Source organism: Mobula hypostoma, chromosome 1, assembly GCF_963921235.1.
Source record: "Mobula hypostoma chromosome 1, sMobHyp1.1, whole genome shotgun sequence".
NCBI lineage: Eukaryota > Metazoa > Chordata > Chondrichthyes > Myliobatiformes > Myliobatidae > Mobula > Mobula hypostoma.
The window spans coordinates 66884812-66905929 of record NC_086097.1 but is presented as its reverse complement, the minus strand read 5'-3'; the positions used below and the strand labels follow the sequence as shown (position 1 = coordinate 66905929).

The following is a 21118-nucleotide window of genomic DNA, read 5'->3' as shown; positions in this document are numbered from 1 at the left end:
GCACTTGCTTGAGGTGCCCAGAACACTGAGGTCTCAAAATTTGCCTTTCATTCTTACTTCCAAAGTGAATAACTTTGCATTTTCCACTATTTACTCCATCTGCCAAATTCTCACCAATTTATTTAACTTATCTGTATTCTTTTGTAGGTTTTTAGTATCCTTCTCACAATTTGCTAACCCCACCTGTCTTTGTATCTTCAGAAAATTTAGCCACATTGCACTGGGTCCCTTCATTCCAAATCATAAGTGTGCATGAAAAATAGTTGAAGATCCATCACTGATCTCTGTGGTACCCCACTAGTTAGCCAGATAGCCAGGATATCAGTGCCAGAAATCTGGTTTAAGATGGCATTGGTTAAGCACAGCGACTTCTTGTCAGTGGCAAACAAAACTATTAACTACTTTATTAGTCGCAGTTTTTCTGGTAAACAATCACTGCAATCAATAGCCTGCAATTTCCCTTTCAGAGTTGATCTTTTGAACCACCTTGACGACGTGGCATTTTTGGAGTGTAAACTGAAGTGTTGAAGGGGCGGGACTGGTGTGGTGAAGCATGTATGAGCTGAATCAAAGTGGCAGGACCTGGGCCCAGGAGTGGGGAATGAGCCAATGTTTGGCCGTTGCTGGAGCGGACTTGGAGGAAATTCAATGTGGCAGAACCGCAGTGAGGCGAGGTGGTGGGGCATGGGCCTGAGAGTGAAGAAGGACTCAAGGTTTGATCGATTTAAGAACCAGGCTGAATTTAGGTGGCAAGGCCTGGGTCTGTGTCTGAGAGTGAGTCACAACCTAAGGTTTGGGCGATTTAAGCACTGAGCCAGTTTGAAAGGGTCAGGGTATTGGGGTCGGAGGTGAGGAATGGACTGGTTCAGCTCACTGCTCCGAAAGGTTTACTCATCTCTGCAATGAACTGAGGCTGTGGCCTGCAAATAACTGGTTACTGGATCAGCTGCAGGGATGATTCGCTTCACGGCTGTGGACTGACTTTTGTGAACTTCAGTTGTTTGCTTGCCTTTGTTGATTGCACAATTTGTTTCTTTTCCTGCACATTGGGTTTTTGACAGTCTTCTGTCTTCTAATGAGCTCTACTGGGTTTCTTTGTTTTGTGGCTGCCTGTAAGGAGATGAATCTCAAGGTTGTATATAGTACATGTACTTTGATAATAAATGTACTTTGAACTTTGAAGTCATGTTCTGAAGGACATGAATGAGATTTGTGAAAGTTGTATGATCTCACCAAAGGAAGAGGTTGTATTGCAGGTTGCTGCAGATAACTTTGCTGAGCTCCGCTCTGTGGACGCCATGAAAGAAGACTGATTAGCATGAGTAATGAAATCTTTAGTATGTTGGGAGGCCTACATGGAAGCTTCTAATCAGCATCAAATAAGAATGAGAATGTATTGCATAAACTGCTATGGAACATCATGCAGGTATGGTGGTAGTAGACAGCTACAATAGTGCATTCGTAGAACCAAGCAACATATAGTGCAAATCAGCGGTCCCCAAAGCATGTGCTACCGGGCCGTGAGGAAACGATATGAGTCAGCTGCACCTTTCCTCATTCCCTGTCACGCACTGTTGAACTTGAACATAGGTTTGCCAACTGTCCTGTATTTGCCGGGACATCCCGTATATTGGGCTAAATTGGTTTGTCCCGTATTTCCCCTGCTAAGGTAGAGCGTTCCTATGAAACCTTTCGTGCCGAAATGGCGTGAAGTGAAGAAGCAATTACCATTAATTTATATGGGAAAAATTTTTGTGCGTTCCCAGACCCAAAAAATAACCTAACAAATCATACCAAATAGCACATAAAACTGAAAATAAATAACACAAACATATAGTAAAAGCAGGAATGATATGATAATGTTACGTACCCCGTAACTGGGTTGCCAAACCAGCAGAAATGGATCACTCAGTTGGAGCCTGAATTACTAGAACTAAGAAAGTTTTATTGAAGAAACAAGCAACACAATAATCGAAAGGATAATAAATGCAACAGTTCAGCAATGATAAACACACATGTGCACAGAATTAAGATAACAGCATCAATCAAGCTCTATCGTTGTCTAGGGGTAAATGACCAATTTCAAAGTGACACAAAGTTCAGTCCAATTTAGTTCAGTGCGCAGTAATCGTTGCCATGACGATGGACAACGTGGGGGGGTGGAGAGAGAGAACGGGAACGACTGATCATTCAAAACGGCTTCCACTCACAGACCGACGATATTGCTCATAAGCAGCTTTCAGGCGGGTCCTTTGTGATGTCACCTGAGGTCACCGACTGTGACCCCTCCTCCAGATGCGGTCGATCCTCTGCAGTGAACCCGGCACCCAAGCGAGGGTGGACACACACCGGGTTCCCGCTGATCGTACCTTTCCACCCTGTGTGTTTAAGGTCCGGTACTTCCCACCGACTCTTGAGAGGCGCACCACTTCCAGGGTCTCGTTACCTCGGGTGTCGTGTGTCCTGCCTTAGTGAACCTGTCCCTTTTTATCCCCCTGCTGGGGTATCGTCTGTCCATCACTTCAAACAGTTCAGGGTTCAAAGGGGGAGCCGCTCCAGACAGCTGTCTCTCCCGTCCCTTCATTACACATCTCCAGATGCTGCTTCATTGTTCCTTATCTCTCCTTCCCCTGAGGACAGGTGGCAGACCAACTGTTGATGCCACTGATGCTAGCCCAGGCCAGCAAACATCTTAATTTATGTGTATTCTCGTCACAATAAATACACAGCCTATATAAAGTGGAAATAATGTATGTACAGTATAGTCGGGAAGATGAAGGGAAAACCGATGTGTGGGGGAAAAAATCGGCAGGTACGTGCATGCGCACATCACGCATGCGCACACAGGTGCCCGCGCAAGGCTTCATGGTCATGGTAGTCTTTCCTGAGGTGAATTGTCCCAGGATTTGACTGCTACTTTTGTCCCTTATTTGGGAGTGAGAAAGTTGGCAACCTTAACTGTAAAAGACATGTTGAGGTGAATTTAACCCTACTCGAACACCTCCCCCACCCCAGGTCGTCTGGTCCGCAAGAATATTGTCAATATTAAACCGGTCCGCGGTGCAGAAAAGGTTGGGGACCCCTGGTGTAAATAGCCATTATTGCAACTTACATAGTCTCACGTAGTGCAGACATCAGCTGTGTCCAGCAATGGAAATCCAGTTGAGAAAGGTCAGCTTAATTTAAGCAAGTTTAAACTGTTCTCATCATGCACTACAAGGTGCAAAATGGCATGTGGGCTTTCATAGCAATCTATGCTTCAAACAGATTTCAAAAAATAACTTAAGAGTGGTTGTTGTTTACAAAGGACCTTTCTGAGTTGCAGTCAACTGCACTTAGCTCATGGGAAAGACTGCAGTCACAGCAAAATCCTAACGTATCACCATCTATGGATCTCTGACAAAAGAATATGAAATGTAGTTAACTTTTGAATAGGTGTCATCCCATGTTCATTATTAGAAATAACTTGTGATATATAGATATCGTCATTTTCACCTTGGAAAGAATCAGGCATGTAGAATTTAACGAGGCAGTGATGTTAATGATCACAGTTCTATGGTTGATTATTGCCTTCAGCAAATGGATAATTTTGCTGAACAACTTCCTTTGGAAGTAGGGTTGTTGTACACATTGTTTCTTACTGGGAAGTGGAGTGACAATTGCAATTTTCCAGTACTCTGCAACCATGACAGAATCTGCTGATTCTTGAAGGATCATTATTAATGCCTCCACAATCCCTTCAGCTACCTCTCAGATCTTCAGATCTTTCAGCTTCCCAAGCACCTTCTCCCTAGTAATAGCAAATACACTCACTTCTGCTATCTGACACTCTCGAACCGCCAAGATACTGCTAGTGTCTTCCACTGAAGGAAAATACTTATTCAGTTCCTCCTTGTTCCCCCATTATTTTCTCTCCAGCATCATTTTCCAGTCATTCGATATATACACTTGCCTATCTTTTACTCTTTATACATCTCAAAAAAAAGTTTGGTATCTGCTTTGATATTATTTACTAGCTTACCTTCATATTTAATCTTTTCCTTCCTTAATTTTTTTTAGTTGCCTTCTGTTGGTTTTTAAAAGCTTCCCACTAATTTTTTTTTCTCTGTTATATGCCCTCTCTTTTGCTTTTATGTTGGATTTGACTTTCTTTGACAGCCATGGTTGCATCATCCTGCCTTTAGAATACTACTACTACCTTGGGATAAACTCCAGCCATTGCTGCTCTGCCTTCAACCCTGTTCCCTTCCAGTCAACTTTGGCCAGTTCCTCTCTCATGCCTCTTTAATTCCCTTTACTCCACTGTAGTACTGATACAATTGACTTTAACTTCTCCTTCTCAAATTGCAGGGTGAATTCTAACATACTATGATCACTGTCTCCGAAAGGTTCCTTTACCTTAAGCTCCCTCACCAAATCTGGTTCATTACAAACACCCAATCCAGAACAGCTGATCCTCTAGTGGGTTCACCCACAAGCTGCTCTAAAAAGCCATCTTGCATGCATTCTACAAATTCTCTCACTTGGGGTCCAAATTCAGCACTAACCTGATTTTCCCAATCTATGTGCATATTGAAATCCCTATTGTAATTTCTAGCCCACATCCTGGCTACTGTTCGGAGGCCTGTATATAACTCCCATCAGGGTGTTTATGCCCTTGCAGTTCCTTAACTCTCCCCACAAAGATTCCATATCTTCCAATCCTATGTCACCTCTTTCTAAGGATTTGATTTCATTTTGTACCTGAAGAGCCACGCTAGCCCCTCTTCCTACCTGCCTGTCCTTTCAAAACTGTGTGTATCCATAAGACCATAAGATATAGGAGCAGAAGTTGGCCATTTGGCCCATCGAGTCTGCTCCGCCATTCAGTCATGGGCTGATCCAATTCTTTCAGTCATCCCCACTCCCCTGCCTTCTGCCCATATCATCTGATGCCCTGTCTAATCAAGAACCTATCTATCTCTGCCTTAAATGCACCCAATGACTTGGCCTCCACAGCTGCTCGTGGCAACAAATTCCACAGATTTACCACCCTCTGACTGAAGTAATTTCTCCGCAACTCTGTTCTAAATGGAAGTCCTTCAATCCTGAAGTTGTGCCCTCTTGTCCTAGGCTCCCCTACCATGGGAAATAACTTTGCCATATTTAATCTGTTCAGGCATTTTAACATTTGGAATGTTTCTATGAGATTCCCCCTTATTCTCCTGAACTCCAGGGAATACAGCCCAAGCGCTGCCAGATGTTCCTCATATAGTAACCTTTTCATTCCAGGAATCATTCTTGTGTATCTTCTCTGAACCCTCTCCAATGTCTAAAATAAGGAGCCCAAAACTGCACACAATACTTTTAAGTGTGGTCTCATGAGTGCCTTATAGGGCCCCAACATCACATCCCTGCTCTTGTATTATATACCTCTAGAAATGAATGCCAACATTGCATTCACCTTCTGCACCACAGACTCAACCTGGAGGTTAACCTTTAGGGTATCGTGCGCAAGGACTCCCAAGTCCCTTTGCATCTCTGCATTTTGAATTCTCTCCCCATCTAAGTAATAATCTGCCCGTTTATTTCTTGCACCATACACTTTCCAACATAGTATTTCATTGGATGTTAAGCTCCCAACTATAAGCTTCTTTCAGCCACAGTTCCGTGATGCCCACAACTTCAGTCTTGTCAATCTCGAATTGCATTACAAGATCATCTACCTTATTCCATATACTGTGTGCATTCAAATATAATACCTTCAGTCCCGTATTCTTCACCCTTTTCAATTTTACCCTTGTTACACTGCATCTTGTCCCACTGACTTCCAATTTTGCCTTATCATCTGCCTGTCCTTCCTGACAGTCTCACTACACACTGCCGCTGCTTGTAAACCAACTACCCCATTCTCAGCTCTCTCACTCAGTTTCCCATCCCCCTGTCAAATTAGTTTAAACCCTCCCCAACTGTTCCAGCAAACCTGTCTGCAAGGATATTGCTCCCCCTTGGGTTCAGGCGTAACCTGTTCCTTTCGTACAGGTTATACCTTCCCCAGAAGAGATCCCAATGATCAAGGGATCTAAATTCCCTGTCACCTGCACCAATTTCTCAACCATCCAGAGATTGCTACCTTGGAGGTCCTGCTTTTCAGCTTTCTACCTAGCTTCCTAAATTCTCTCTTCAGCACCTCCTCCCTTTTCCTACCCATGTCTTTGTTGCCAATATGCACCAAAGCTTCTGGCTGCTTACCCTCCCCCTTTAGAATGCCACGGACCAGATCCAAGAGGTCAACTCCTCTAACTATGGAATCCACTATCACTTCTGCAGCCTGCTTCTCCCACATCCCTTTAGATCCACAGAGCCTGACTCAGTGCCAGAGACTTGGTCACTGTGGTTTCCCCTGGTAGGTTGTTCCTGCCCCTACAGCATCCAACGTGTTATACTTATTATTGAGGGGAATCGATATCGAGGTGATCTGCACTGGCTGCCCATTTCCTTTCCATCTCCTGACAGTCACCCAGATATCTGCCTCCTGCAACTTAGGGTTGACTACCTCCCTGTAGCTCCTATCTATCACCTCCTCAGTTTCCCCGTATGAGCCGAAGGTCATCGAGCTATAGCTCCAGTTCCTTAACATGTTCTCTGAGGAGCTGCAGCTTGGTATACTTGGTGCAGATGTGGTTGCCCTGGAAGCTGGAGGTCTCCCAGAACTCCCACATCGCACATGAAGAACACAGCACAGCCCCTGAAGCCATTCTCATTGCTCTCTGTACTAACAGATGAAGAACGAAGAGGAAGTAACTTACCATATACTTGTCTCATGCAAGCCTGTTCTTACAAAAGCCTGATGAGTCAAAGTCTGCCCCTTCTACCACTGATTCACTCATACAATGGCCGCTCTATTCGTCCCTGCCTTAGTTTGATTCGCCCTTGCTAATGAGTCACAATTTGATTGGACTGTCGGAAAAATGCCAAAAGCCCGCGAACACTTTTTAAATCTCACTCATGGACCTGTGAGTTGCCTCCTCTCTTGCTCCAAATTCAATTGGGCCACTGGAGAAATGCCGAAAGCCTGCTAACGCTCCTTATTAGGAGCTTATTAGGAGGAGGAGAAAGATGGTGGCGTGACGGCAGTGCGCACAGCCTCTCCAGTGATGAATATTTGTTATCTGTCAAGTAGGGTAGGACATGAGAGTACGGAAGAACATCCAGAAAACTTCTGAAATGCCCGCTTCGCTTCCGCTGCTACTGTGTGGTAACCGGAATCTCCAGAGCAGAAGGCCCTGAATCCTCGGCTTTTGCTTGTTTCAGCGGCCAGGGCTAGGTCGAAGGTGCTTGGCAGAGGATGGCGCTCGGGAGGCTGTACGGAGGGGCTGGTTGGAGGCTCGAAGTTTTCGGACAGATGGACTCAGTGTCGGCTGTAGTCGGCTGCTTCCAAGGCATCGGCAAGTTGACGGTGCCTAGAGGTTTATGGCAGGGAGTTTCTCCCTTTTGCCGCCTGCTATCGGGGACTTGGGAGTTGATCGACTCGAGAACTTTGAGACATTTTTTACTGTGCCCATGGTTTGTTCTTCATCAAATTATGGTATCGCTTTGCACTGCCGTAACTATATGTTATAATTATGTGGTTCTGTCAGTGTTAGTCTTTGGTTTGTCCTGTTTTCTGTGATAACACTCCGGAGAAACATTGTATCATTTCTTAATGCATGTATGCATTTCTAAATGACAATAAAAGAGGACTGAGTGTTCTCATAACCTAATCTATTAAATCTCACTCATGCACCTGTGAGATGCCACCTCACTCCCGATTCAACCAGCAACTAATCTGTCAGTTATGAATGATCCACAGAATGGTGCTGGTGGGTTTTTCTTTTGCTGTTCTCAGGGGTCGTTTTATGCAACAGCATCACTTTAAGGTATGTCAGACCTGAGCTTGGAGAAGCAGCTTGCTTCAACAGTCTGAAGTTCAGCATCTGAATAACATGACCAATTCAGCAAAGTTGATGTTAGATGATCATTGTTTTGATGATTTTGTTCTCTTGAAGAGAGTGTTTATATTTCTTCACTTGTCTTAAGTGCACAGTACATAAGTTCAGAAGCTGTGCTCCCTGTAAGATGTACTTCGGCTTGAGGTGATAACTTTGCAGTACGTGTTATGGGATATATGCCAAGTAAACAACTCTTGCGAAGTAACCTGAGTATAATATTTCAGATTACTCCATTTAGTTACATAGGATTTTTAGAGTGGAGGCAGTTCTTTATAAAATAACCCACATTGCCCTCACTAGTCACTTCAGATCCCAGAAAACTAGAGTGGAAGTAGCTATCTTCGTCCTTGAGGAACTGGTCAAAAAGAATATAGTGTGTAGAGGTGGTGATATTTCTTACAACATATTAATGAATGTCATATTTTATCAGCTGAAGAAACAAAACTTAATTGCATAATCTAAATCTGTGCTATCATAGATATCAAAGTTCACTGAAAGATACTTAACCAGTTTAGAAATTCTGTTTAATGAGGTGCCAAAGATAATACCATGCAGTATTCAGGGTGACATGGGTACATGGCTCCTGTTGTGCTAGCTAAACCGGGATCCATCTGCATGTTGCTGTCATTAAAATGCTAAACAGTCTAAAGGATGGCAAATGTCTATTATTCTGAGTGCCATTGTTCTCTCAACTTACTAACAGAAAAAAAATAAATTTGAAAATTATTAATCTTTGTGAGAGCTTGGTATGCAATTTCTGGTAGGTCCAGCACAGTTTTCATGTTTGATATGTTAGAAATTTAGCAGGTGGTCTATTCTACAGAACAGTTCTAGGAGTGGTCCGTCTTTTCCTGCTTACCGATTCTATTGCCCTCACAATAATTGCCTCATTACTATGAGGCAAACCAATTCTACTTCCTATATTTTGAGTAATTTAAGTTGTCACTGAATTTAAAATGATAAAGGCTATCAATCATATTTAGGTGGAATACATATTTCAATATATGATAATGTTCCATGTGTTGGCAGAAGAACTATAATTTCAATCTGTTTAGAGTGATTAGATTTCTCTATTTACCTAGTATTAGGAAAGTCCCACGGTAATTTGGCACATTATATATTAAGTGATTATAAAGGTCACTCCACGAGGAAAGTGAGGAATTTGTTTCATATTGCTACTTGTTTTTATTGCTTATAGTTCATGTAAAGCTTACTTAGAACATCGAATATAGAAAAGCACAGAAACAGGCACTTCGGCACATGATGTCTGTTTTGATCATGATGCCAATTAAAAGTCCCACCAGCCTGCACGTGATTCTTATCCTCCCATTCCCTGTATATTCATGTGTCCGTCTAAATGTCTCTGAAACACCATTATCATTTCTGCTTCCACCACTACATACGTACAAAGTGCTAATACAGTTTTTGAATGGAGTATAGTTTTAATGCCTTGGATTAAAAACTAAAAATTACTTTTAACAGTATTAAATGTATCGCTACTTACATGACTGAACGAATTTAGATCTGTGGCCTACATAATCAATTTTAGGATTCACCCTTTGATGAGTATCAGGCGGTTTGAGACACTTACCTGATCACTCAAGCCTTAACCAGCTCGGGTCACGTTGCAGGGAAAAATAATAACAGTGTGGCGTGATTTGTGTTTTCTGATAATATTCAAAATGTAAGTTATTTGTATTTTCATTATGACACTTTAAAAAAAAACTAAACAGACTAAGTTGTTTCTTTTTACAGATAGAAGTTTGCCAGGTAACAATGGCAACTTTTATAGAGTTCATCCAGCAAAATGAAGATCGGGACGGTGTTCGGTTAAGCTGGAATGTTTGGCCTTCAAGTCGTTTGGAAGCAACCAGAATGGTTGTCCCTCTGGGTACCTTGTTTACTCCATTAAAAGAGCGACCTGACTTGCCTCCCATTCAGTATGAACCTGTCCTCTGCAGTAGAGCAACCTGCCGTGCGGTCTTGAATCCATTATGGTAAGTCTTTTATAGGTATAAAGTAAGTAGTGGAAGATCAGGTGACTCAGAGAAAGTACCCACTGCAGTGTGAATAGTAATTCATTTTATACAGTTACATTATCTGTAATTAAAATATTTTGCAAAACATTTAAATTATGGAAAGCATATAATGTTGCAAAAGACATCCCTTGGAATGGTGGGTTTCTTTCAGGATCAAAGCAATTTATATAAGCAGATGAACAGGGGTAATTATTGCAAATGCTCGAAAACTGAAATGGAAGCAAAACTTAAAAGCAATATATAGGTTAGTAAACATCGATAAAGAGAAAAGATAGATCAATATTTTTGAACATTGTTTCTGTAAGCTAGAGCAAATGTTGACTGTTCATTAGTTTATAACTTTAAGTCTTTGACATTATGATCCATGTCACCATGGACGAAGTGGGCAATATGGTGAGGAATGGTTGATGCCTGCTTTTGTCCAATGGCCCTCTTTCTAACACTTGCAAAATTAGTTCTTGCCTGAAGTATTGCCAGGTGGACCAAGGTTTGTTAAGATTATTGTAGAGACCTGTCCTGTAATATCCTGTTTAAGTGATTTCCTATAGGACAGAAAATTGGTGATAGGTATTGAGGAATCTGAAAAATTTTATTTCTGCTGCTAAGTATATGGAAAAAAACTAAGCAAAATGCAAACTGATTTTTTTTCTTGTTGCTCTTAGTCAGGTGGATTATAAAGCAAAGTTGTGGGCTTGTAATTTCTGCTATCAGAGAAATCAGGTAAGATAAATTATTTGTATGTATTTTACTGGTGTTTCACTACAATGTGTGTTGAGATACTGTATAACATGAATATATTTTAAATGGAGTATTGCAGTGTTTGTGATATGAGTGTAACTCATTTGACTGGCTTGGCAATTACTTGAATTTAAAAAAGGTTTTTAGATATTCAACTTTTATCCTTAAAGTTTTTGTGTACTTCACTAGGTCAAAAACTTGCATGCGTAAGGAGAGTATTTTCTGTAAAAAAGAGGAAAAAAAAGTATTTTTAAAAATGTCACTGCTTTTTTGATTCCAGACCTAACCAGTTCCCCTCTACCACCACTCTGCTCCGTCTAGCGGAATTAGTCCTTACTCTTAATAATTTCTCCTTTGGCTCCTCCCACCTCCTCCAAACTAAAGGTGTAGCTATGGGCACCTGTATGGGTCCTTGCTATGCCTGTCTTTTTGTTGGCTTTGTGGAACAATCTATGTTCCAAACCTATTCTGGTATCTGTCAACAACAGGAATTCTGCAGATGCTGGAAATTCAAGCAACACACATAAAAGTTGCTGGTGAACACAGCAGGCCAGGCAGCATCAGTTAGTCCTGACGAAGGGTCTCGGCCTGAAACGTTGACTGCACCTCTTCCTAGAGATGCTGCCTGGCCTCCTGCGTTCACCAGCAACTTTTATGTGTGTTGCTCTGGTATCTGTCCCCCACTTTTCCTTCGCTACATCGATGACTGCATTGGCATTGCTTCCTGCACACATGCTGAGCTTGTTGATTTCATTAACTTTGCCTCCAACTTTCACCCTGCCCTCAAGTACACCTGGTCCATTTCCGACACCTCCCTCCCCTTTCTAGATCTTTCTGTCTCTATGTCTGGAGACAGCTTATCTACTGACGTCTACTATAAGCCTACTGACTCTCACAGCTATCTGGACTATTCCTCTTCTCACCCTGTCTCTTGCAAAAATGCCATCCCCTTCTCGCAATTCCTCCGTCTCTGCTGCATCTGCTGTCAGGATGAGGCTTTTCATTCCAGGACGAAGGAGATGTCCTCCTTTTTTAATGAAAGGGGCTTCCCTTCCTCCACCATCAACTCTGCTGTCAAACGCATCTCCCCCATTTCATGCACATCTGCTCTCACTCCATCCTCCCGCCACCCCACTAGGAATAGGGTTCCCCTTGTCCTCACCTATCACCCCACCAGTCTCCGGGTCCAACATATAATTCTCCATAACTTCTGCCACGTCCAACGGGATCCCACCACAAAGCATATCTTTCCCTCCCCCACCCCCTGCTTTCCGCAGGGATCGCACCCTACGCGACTCCCTTGTCCATTCGCTCCCCCCCATCCCTCCCCACCTATCTCCCTCCTGGCACTTATCCTTGTAAGCGGAACAAGTGCTACATATGCCCTTACACTTCCTCCCTCACTACCATTCAGGGACCCAGACAGTTCTTCCAGGTGAGGCAACACTTCACCTGTGAGTCAGCTGAGGTGATATACCGCGTCCGATGCTCCCAATGTGGCCTTCTATATATTGGTGAGACCCGATGCAGACTGGGAGACCGCTTTGCTGAACACCTACGCTCTGTCCGCCAGAGAAAGCAGGATCTCCCAGTGGCCACACATTTTAATTCCACGTCCCATTCCCATTCTGATATGTCTATCCACGGCCTCTTCTACTGTAAAGATGAAGCCACACTCAGGTTGGAGGAACAAAACCTTATATTCTGTCTGGGCAGCCTCCAACCTGATGGCATGAACATTGACTTCTCTAACTTCCGCCAGTGCCCCACCTCCCCCTCGTACCCCATCCGCTAATAATTTATATACACACATACTTTTTCTCTCTCTCCTTTTTCTCCCTCTGTCCCCCTCACTATACCCCTTGCCCATCCTCTGGTTTCCCCCTCCCCCTTTTCTTTCTCCCTGGGCCTCCTGTCCCATGATCCTCTCATATTCCTTTTGCCAATCACCTGTCCAGCTCTTGGCTCCATCCCTCCCCCTCCTGTCTTCTCCTGTCATTTTGGATCTCCCCCTCCCCCTCCCACTTTCAAATCTCTTACTAGCTCTTCTTCCAGTTAGTCCGGACGAAGGGTCTCAGCCCGAAACATCGACTATACCTCTTCCTAGAGATGCTGCCTGGCCTGCTGCGTTCACCAGCAAATTTTATGTGTGTTGCTCACTTCTAAGGTACTTGTTTTAGGTATATTTAATTTATATTTTACATAGTTTCCACCTTCCTATTCTGGGATATCTGAAATGAACCAACCAGCAGAGCTTCTACCACAATTTTCAACAATTGAGTATGTAGTTCAGGTAAGACTTTTGAATCACAGTTTTACTTAGCATAGACATATTTTATTCATTTTGCTGAGTTATATTGAAATCATATTGAAGTTAAATAGATTTTCAAGAAATAGCAATGCTTTGTCAATACTACTTGTTTCTGCAGTTTTCATTGCTGCATTATTTATTTAGAGACTTAAGTATGTTGCACGTTTCTTCTTCTCTACAGCGTGGCCCTCAGATGCCTTTAATCTTTCTTTATGTTGTGGATACTTGCATAGAAGATGAAGATTTGCAAGCCTTGAAAGAATCCATGCAAATGTCCTTGAGCCTTCTGCCACCTACAGCTTTGGTTGGTCTTATTACATTTGGCAGAATGGTACAGGTTCATGAGCTTGGTTGTGAGGGTATATCTAAAAGTTATGTCTTCAGAGGTACAAAGGATCTGACAGCAAAGCAGCTGCAGGTAAGCACTAATGCCAGGGTAGGAATTCGAAGCTGATAGATTAATGATGATCCTTTTTGGTTTTAAAAGTAAAGCTGTAATTTTATCCACCTCTGGAAACAAGCTGTCTAAGTTGTTTTGCTTATCACCAGGAACCAACTATACTCTCACCTTTTTTTAAAGAATTTCATATCTTATCGGTTCAGTTGCATTTTATATTTTACATGGTATATTGTGAGAATATTCTAGAACAAATATGCTTTCTAAATTGTCGAAACTTCCTGAGTATAATGTGATTATGAGCAGTTTTCTAACATAGTTTGATTAGTGTAAGTTTTTTTAAAAGTCAAAACATTGATAAGTTAGCTGCTTGTCCTCCTTGAGGTAGTGATGAAAAATGATTTTGAATTCATGCTAATTTTTCTGGGAACTTGTATTTTCCTCTTATTGTGATTTGGAACAAATAAACATCACTTGATCAAAATGCTTTAAGGAGATTGATCTTAGAAGGGCAAGTATGCCTTTGACAAGGTGATAAAGGCATGCTAGCCAAGTTGAGTAGTAGTTTAATAGGTAGCTGTTTTCTCCATGAATTAAAAAAGCTTGTGTTTGAGTCAGAGAAATACTTCATATATGTTTCTGTTAGTTCTCTGGGTTATATACAGCTGATCTGTAATGAGCAAACTTCTTTGGTTCTGTATGTGAGAAATAGCATAATACAACCTGAAATAGTAGCCAGAGCTTCTATATAATATTATTAGACTAATTGGGATCTATTCTGAATAAGGAGTATTTCTCATTAAAATTGTAAGTAAGTTATACTTTTTCTGTGAATTACCACGTATTAGCAGTTAGTATCAACTCTTTTCCTGAAGAACTGAGCTCATGCTGTTTGGGGAATTTGAATATAAACTGAATATTGATGGCTGTGTTTTGAACAAGCATATTTGCTGACCATTACTTCAGTGGAAGAAGGAAATGTATTTATTGCATTATTAATAGCTTTAAGTTACTTTATTTTTTTTTAAACAGGACATGTTGGGCTTAACCAAGCCATTAGGTGCCCAAGCAGGGCGTGGACCTCAGGTTCAGCAGCCTCCTCCATCCAACAGGTAAAGTTGTATCTTAATTATTTAACTTCACCGTCAGGAAAAAAAAATGAACCACAAGATAGAAGCTTTTTAGATAGAAGCCATTATCAATCTTAAGTGCTACTATTTCCTACTATAGTAACAGAATTATTAAACCTTTGATAATACTAATGCAATTGAAAAGAACCAATGAAATCTGGAGGGTAGGTGAAAGTCTAACATCAAACAAAAGATGCAATATATTTCAATAATATTCTTCATAATTCAGATTTCTACAATTGCACTCGCCTCCCATTTGGAAAGTGATGCCCTGCAGAATGGTGATTCATTATAATGCTGCTATTCTGGAGTCTGAGCACTCATTTGCTTACCCGTCTCCCCATGTCCCTCCCTCCACCATTCTATAATTAAGACAACTGTTAGCATGTGGGACTACCAGGAAAGTGGTCTAAACATTGATCCTATTGTCATGATAGGAAGTGAAATATCAAATGTGCAGAGGTGAGCAGTGTGGCTACTGTGAATGGAGATAAGTGGCTTGGATGTGTGCTGGTAAGTGTGGGTGTTGTTAGAGTGTTGACAGACTGCCTGAACCCTATGGCCTCTCTTATCACTTCTGTTGGAAGTTATAGACGTGTTATAGACTGCAGCTCTCCTCAGCTGGGAGATTTCTCTACAGTAAGTATGTACAACAGCGTGTGGCCACAAGATCCTCAAATTGTTACAACAAGGAAGGAAGTCATTCAACTCAGTGAGTCCCCTTCTTCCATCTTCGCAGAGTGCGCTGTAGATAATGACTTCTCATTGTTTGATAGCTTTGCCTTACTGTTCTCCTGATTAGCTGTTTCAAAATTACTTTAAAGCTATGTCCACTAATTTTTAACTCATTGATCCACATGCTTCATTGAGTAGTTTGTTTCACTGAGAAGTATTTGTTAGTTTACACTTTGTCCTTTCATTATACTCCTTACTAGGAAAGCTGCCATTAAGATCACCTGATCTCTTATGTACTTAAGTACTTCTGTTTGTCTGAATTTATGGTTAATAGTGATATTTAAAATGCACATACATTGATTGTAGGGCTTTGCACAACAAGAATTTTAATAGGCGTGTTTTAGTTGTGGGTAAAGATGATGATAACTGGCATAGAGTGAGAACAGCTGATATGGTGAATGCACTGGTTCTGATTCAATTTCTTTACAATTCCTGTGGCACTCCAAAAAGTTATTAGCAAAGTGGAAACCACTTCAAATTAGCTATGAAGCTAGTACTTTGAACAAAAACAGAATTAATGTTAAATACAACATTAGCTTTCAAAAGTGATAAATTGTTTTTCATTTTAAAATGTATTCAAGTCTTAAGAACCAAATTCCAATTCTTTGAGTAAGAAAGAGCATATAGCTTCAGTAATTTAAGTGGAGTATCTTTATGTATGTATATATGTATGTGTGTGTGTATGTATGTGTGTGTGTGTGTGTGTATACACCCATATATAGTGGATTCTGGTTAATTGGGACACATCAGGACAGTACATTTTGGCCCAATTAGGCAGCTACCCCAGTTAGCCGAAGTTTCATGAAAATAGTGCATATTTGGATCTTATGGTAACATATATGTTTTTGTCATAAAAATCATCAGAACAGAAATACGTTTACCATTACTTGAACCTTGAGATTGCCTTTATGCCTTGAGGTTTATGCTAATCATTCGTTTAATTCAATACTAATCTATTCATGCACCACTTGAGAAACTGAATTTAATGTCTTCATTGAACAGTGTAATAGTTCTGAAGTGCTTAATATACTTCAAATATTTAAATTCACAGATTTTTGCAACCTGTTCAAAAAATTGACATGAATTTGACTGATCTTTTGGGAGAACTACAACGTGATCCTTGGCCTGTACCACAAGGAAAAAGACCACTGAGATCAACTGGGGTTGCTCTGTCCATTGCTGTTGGTCTATTAGAGGTATGAAATTATCTACCTAAAAAAAAACTTGATTTTTGAAGTAGGCACGAGAGCAGTTGTACAGCATTATTAACTCAATTGAACTTGTTGCATGTGTATTCATTTTCAAGACGTGATGGAACCTGCCATTTTTAATATACTGTTGGTTTATTCAAATAATTACATAGCAAATTGCAGCCTCCACTTCTCTTTCTCTCCAGCCTTCTCTCCTCTCCATTTTGGATACAAGATCTCTTGGGTTAACTGTCATGAATAAATTGTCTAGCTTAAACTCTATCAAAACCTCCAATATTTTCAACTTCCAAAAGTCACTGGTGAGCAAGATATGCATCAAGTACATTCTAAAATTTTATTAGGACTTCCAGCCCTCTCAGTTTGGGCCCAATAAGGATTTCACGTACCTGTGTTCAGTTGATTGCTTCTTCCGCCATTTTTCCCTCTGGATTCTATATACCACCCTCAGCACCATGCAGGGATACCTACAGGCCTATCTCTTTCTCTGCTACAGCTTCCTGTCATGGATCCATACCTTCAACTGCCAATTTTTCTCCTTGCTCCTGTCGAGGAAGGATCAGAAGATCATCCGTCTTCAGACCTTGGCCCGAGCTGCTTCTGGCTTGGCCCTTGGCCTTAACCTCCTGCAGGATGTGGCTCCTGCCACCTCTGGAATGGGACCTGGCCTCCTGCAGGCTGCAGACCGTCTGCCTCTAACTGCAACTTGGATCTCAGCCCAGGCCACCCTTAAACTGCAAACCCTGCTGCCTCCAGCTCCATCCAGTTCCAACCTTGACTTGCGCCATCTTGAGCCAGCTGACCCTGTTTCCTCCAGCTCTAGTTCTAATGACCCTAGTTGCCTCCAGTGCACAGATCCCGCTGTCTCTGTTTTTGGCTCTGGTACCGGTTCTGACCTCTGCCGCCTTCACCTCCGGGCCAAGACCTTTCTCACTGCCTCTGGATCCTATCACTCTTCTTCTTCCACTACTACTCCCAACCACCCCTGGGTTTCTCAGGCTTCCTTTTACCCTTTGTCCCCCTTTCATTCATCTGAGCCCCCTTCTTCTCCCAACCCATTTTCCCTGAAGATCTCAATCCCCCCTCTGATCCCACCAACTCTCTTCCCCTCCGATCCCAGCTCATATCTCTGCCATGATTTAATCATCCCCTCTGACCTTCCTTTCTCTGATGCAGAATGTTCTGTCCTCAGAAAGTGCCTTACCATTTTACCCCTGTACCAACACCTTAGTGAGTTCCTTGCCTGCCATGATGCCAAGTTCTTCTTCTGTTGCCTCCCTCTCCAAGCCTACTTCTTACTTCATCCCCCACTGATGACCTCTTCTCCCATCTTTAATCCTCCTGTTCTTCTTGGACACCATGCTCTGGTATCCTGCACACTCTGGATCATTTCATTTCTAACTGCTGATGAGTCATGTTGAATTCTGGTGTTTAAATCCAAGTTATTTTAGACGTCGGGAATGAGGCACACAACTTGTTGTTTCACTACCATTTTAAGAGTTAATAGAACAAAGATAAATTGAAACAAGCAGTGATAGGGGTTCTACTAGTTCTAGAAGAGAGAAACTAAGTATGGTACCTAGCATAAGATAGCAATTTTATATCACAGAGATGAGAAAACTTACATTAAAAATTTGTAGATAAGAGACAACCAATTAGAAAGTACTAATTTGAATACTGCAGTACCAAGTTAACCAATGAGAAAGCGCTTATTCACTTAATGCAGAACAAAGAAACTTACAGAGCTTTCCAGAATTATACTTTGTATAGCCATTAGGAATCATTGTAAGCAGTAACTTATATATAAGGTATTATATAAAATACAAACAAATAATTAATTGCTAAGCTGCAAAGAAAATAACAATTAAACAGTCTAATCTAAAAACTAACAGTTGGATCCAACAACATCATTCTTCTCGACTTCAGCACTCCTCTTTCCTCTTTGAACCTTGTGCCCTCTACACGCGCTGCCCTCCACTCTCTCTGCACCAATCCTAACCTCACCATCAAAACCACAGACAAGAGGAGTGTTGTAGTCTGGTAGACTGACTGCTACCTTGCTGAGGCCAGGTGGCAACTCTCAGATACCTTCTCTTAGTTACCCTTTGAACGAGACCCCTCTAATGGGCATTAGGTCATTGTTTCCTGCGCCATCACCAAGCTCATCGACTCTGGAGATCCCCCATCCACTGCCACCAACCTCAGAGTTCCATTATTCTGCACTGCTGATTTCTACCTCTTACCCAAGAATTACAGACCTGACTGTCTGGGTAACCCATTGCTTTTGCCTGCACCTGTCCCACTGAACATGTTGGTACACCTCAACTCCATTTTGACCTCTTTGGTTCAGTCCCTACCTGGCTATATGAGTAATACTTCATATACTCTCGATCACTTCAATCATTCTGTCTCCATTTCTGGAAGCAGAATATCTATCAGACTATCTTTTATAAGCCTACTGATTCCCAGAGCTGTCTTGACTATACTGTTCCCAGGGAGAACAGTCTTGTTTCTATAGTTTCAGAATCAGGTTTATTATCCCCGGCATGTGTCGTGAAATTTGTTAATTTAGCAGCAGCAGTTCAATACAATGAATAATATATAGAAGAAAAACAAAGTAAATCAATACAGTATACGTATATTGAAAAGATTAAAATTCGTGCATTAATCGGAAATAATATATATTAAAAAAAAGTGAGGTAGCGTTCAAGGGTTCAATGTCCATTTAGGAATCGGATAGCAGAGGGGAAGAAGCTGTTCCTGAATTGCTGAGTGTGTGCCTTCAGGCTTCTGTACCTCCTACCTGATGGTAACAGTGAGAAAAGGGCAGGCCCTGAGTGCTGGAGGTCCTTAATAATCGATGGTGCCTTTCTAAGACACCGCTCCTTGAAGATGTCCTGGGTATTTTGTAGGCTAGTACCCAAGATGGAGCCGACTAAGTTTACAACCCTCTCTTCTTTCAGTCCTGTGCAGTAGCCCCCCCCCCCCCACCCCATACCAGACAGTGATGCAGCCTGTCAGAATGCTCTCCATGGTATATCTATAGAAGTTTTTGAGTGTATTTGTTGACATACCAAATCTCTTCAAACTCCTAATGAAGTATAGTCACTGTCTTGCCTTCTGTATAACTGCATCGATATGTTGGGACCAGGTTAGGTCCTCAGAGATCTTGACACCAGGAACTTGAAACTGCTCAATCTCTCCACTTCTGATCCCTCTATGAGGATTGGTATGTGTTCCTTTGTCTTACCCTTCCTGAAGTCCACAATCCGCTCTTTCATCTTGTGTGCCAGGTTGTTGCTGCGACATCACTCCACTAGTTGGTATATTTTGCTCCTGTACGCCCTCTTGTCACCATCTGAGATTCTACCAACAATGGTTGTATCATCAGCAAATTTATGGATAGTACTTGAGCTATGTCTAGCCACACAGTCATGGGTATAGAGAGAGTAGAGCAGTGGGCTAAGCACACACCCCTGAGGTGCACCAGTGTTGATCATCAGCGAGGAGGAGATGTTATCACCAATCTATACAGGTTGTGGTCTTCTGGTTAGGAAGTCGAGGATCCAATTGCAGAAAGAGGTACAGAGGCCCATGTTCTGTAACTTCTCAATTAGGATCGTGGGAATGATGGTATTGAATGCTGAGCTATGGTTAATGAACAGGATCCTGACATAGGTGTTTGTGTTGTCCAGGTGGTCTAAAGCCATATGAAGAGCCATTGAGATTGAATCTGCTGTCGACCTGTTGTGGCGATAGGTAAATTGCAATGGGACCAGGTCCTTGCTGAGGCAGGAGTTCAGTCTAGTCATGACCAACCTCTTAAAGCTTTCATCACTGTAGATGTGAGTGCCACCGGGCGATAGTCTTTAAGACAGCTCACAATTTTCTTCTTATGCACTGGTATAAGTTGTTGCCTTTTTGAAGCAAGTGGGTAGCAGTGAGAGGTTGAAAATGTCTTTGAATACTCCTGCTAGTTGGTTGGCACAGGTTTTCAGGGCCTTACCAGGTACTCCATTGAGACCTTCCGCCTTGTGAGGGTTTACTGTCTTGAAAGACAACCTAACATCGGCCTCTGAGACAGAGATCACAGGGTGATCACGTGCAGCAGGGATCTTCACAGCTGTTGTTAAATTCTCCCTTTCAAAGCGGGCATAGAAGGCGTTGAGTTCATCTGGTAGTGAAGCATTGCTGCCATTCATGCTATTGGGTTTCGCTCTGTAGGAAGTAATGTCTTCCAAACCCTGTCAGAGTTGTCGTACATCTGATGTCACCTATAACCTTGTTCGAAATTGTCTCTTTGCCCTTGAAATGGCCCTCCGCGAGTCATACCTGGTTTTCTGGTACAGGCCTGGGTTGCCGGATTTGAATGTCACAGATCTAGCCTTCAGCAGATGAAGTACTTCCTGTTTCATCCACAGCTCTTGGTTTGGGAATGTACAGTCTAACCTTTTTGCTAAAATAACTCATTCCTGGAACCTTCCTATTCAATCTTCCTCTTTCCCATGGACTCTGGTAAAGTGCAATGACTGAAAACTGTTGTTTAACTCCTAAACAATGGCCTAACCAATGTGTTTTCATCAGTTCTGT

At 42.0% G+C, this 21118-nt stretch overlaps 1 protein-coding gene across 1 annotated transcript in view; it reads left to right on the top strand.

Annotated features, from left to right (window-relative positions):
• sec23a (Sec23 homolog A, coat complex II component) overlaps positions 1-21118 on the top strand; it is a 66817-nt gene that overhangs the window by 9792 nt on the left and 35907 nt on the right. Inside the window, exons 2-7 of the mRNA XM_063050097.1 lie at positions 9726-9967; positions 10672-10729; positions 12954-13040; positions 13240-13476; positions 14488-14567; positions 16372-16516. Of these exons, the coding sequence (XP_062906167.1) occupies positions 9747-9967; positions 10672-10729; positions 12954-13040; positions 13240-13476; positions 14488-14567; positions 16372-16516 (828 nt within the window). The 5' untranslated portion in view covers positions 9726-9746. The remainder of the gene's footprint in view (positions 1-9725; positions 9968-10671; positions 10730-12953; positions 13041-13239; positions 13477-14487; positions 14568-16371; positions 16517-21118) is intronic.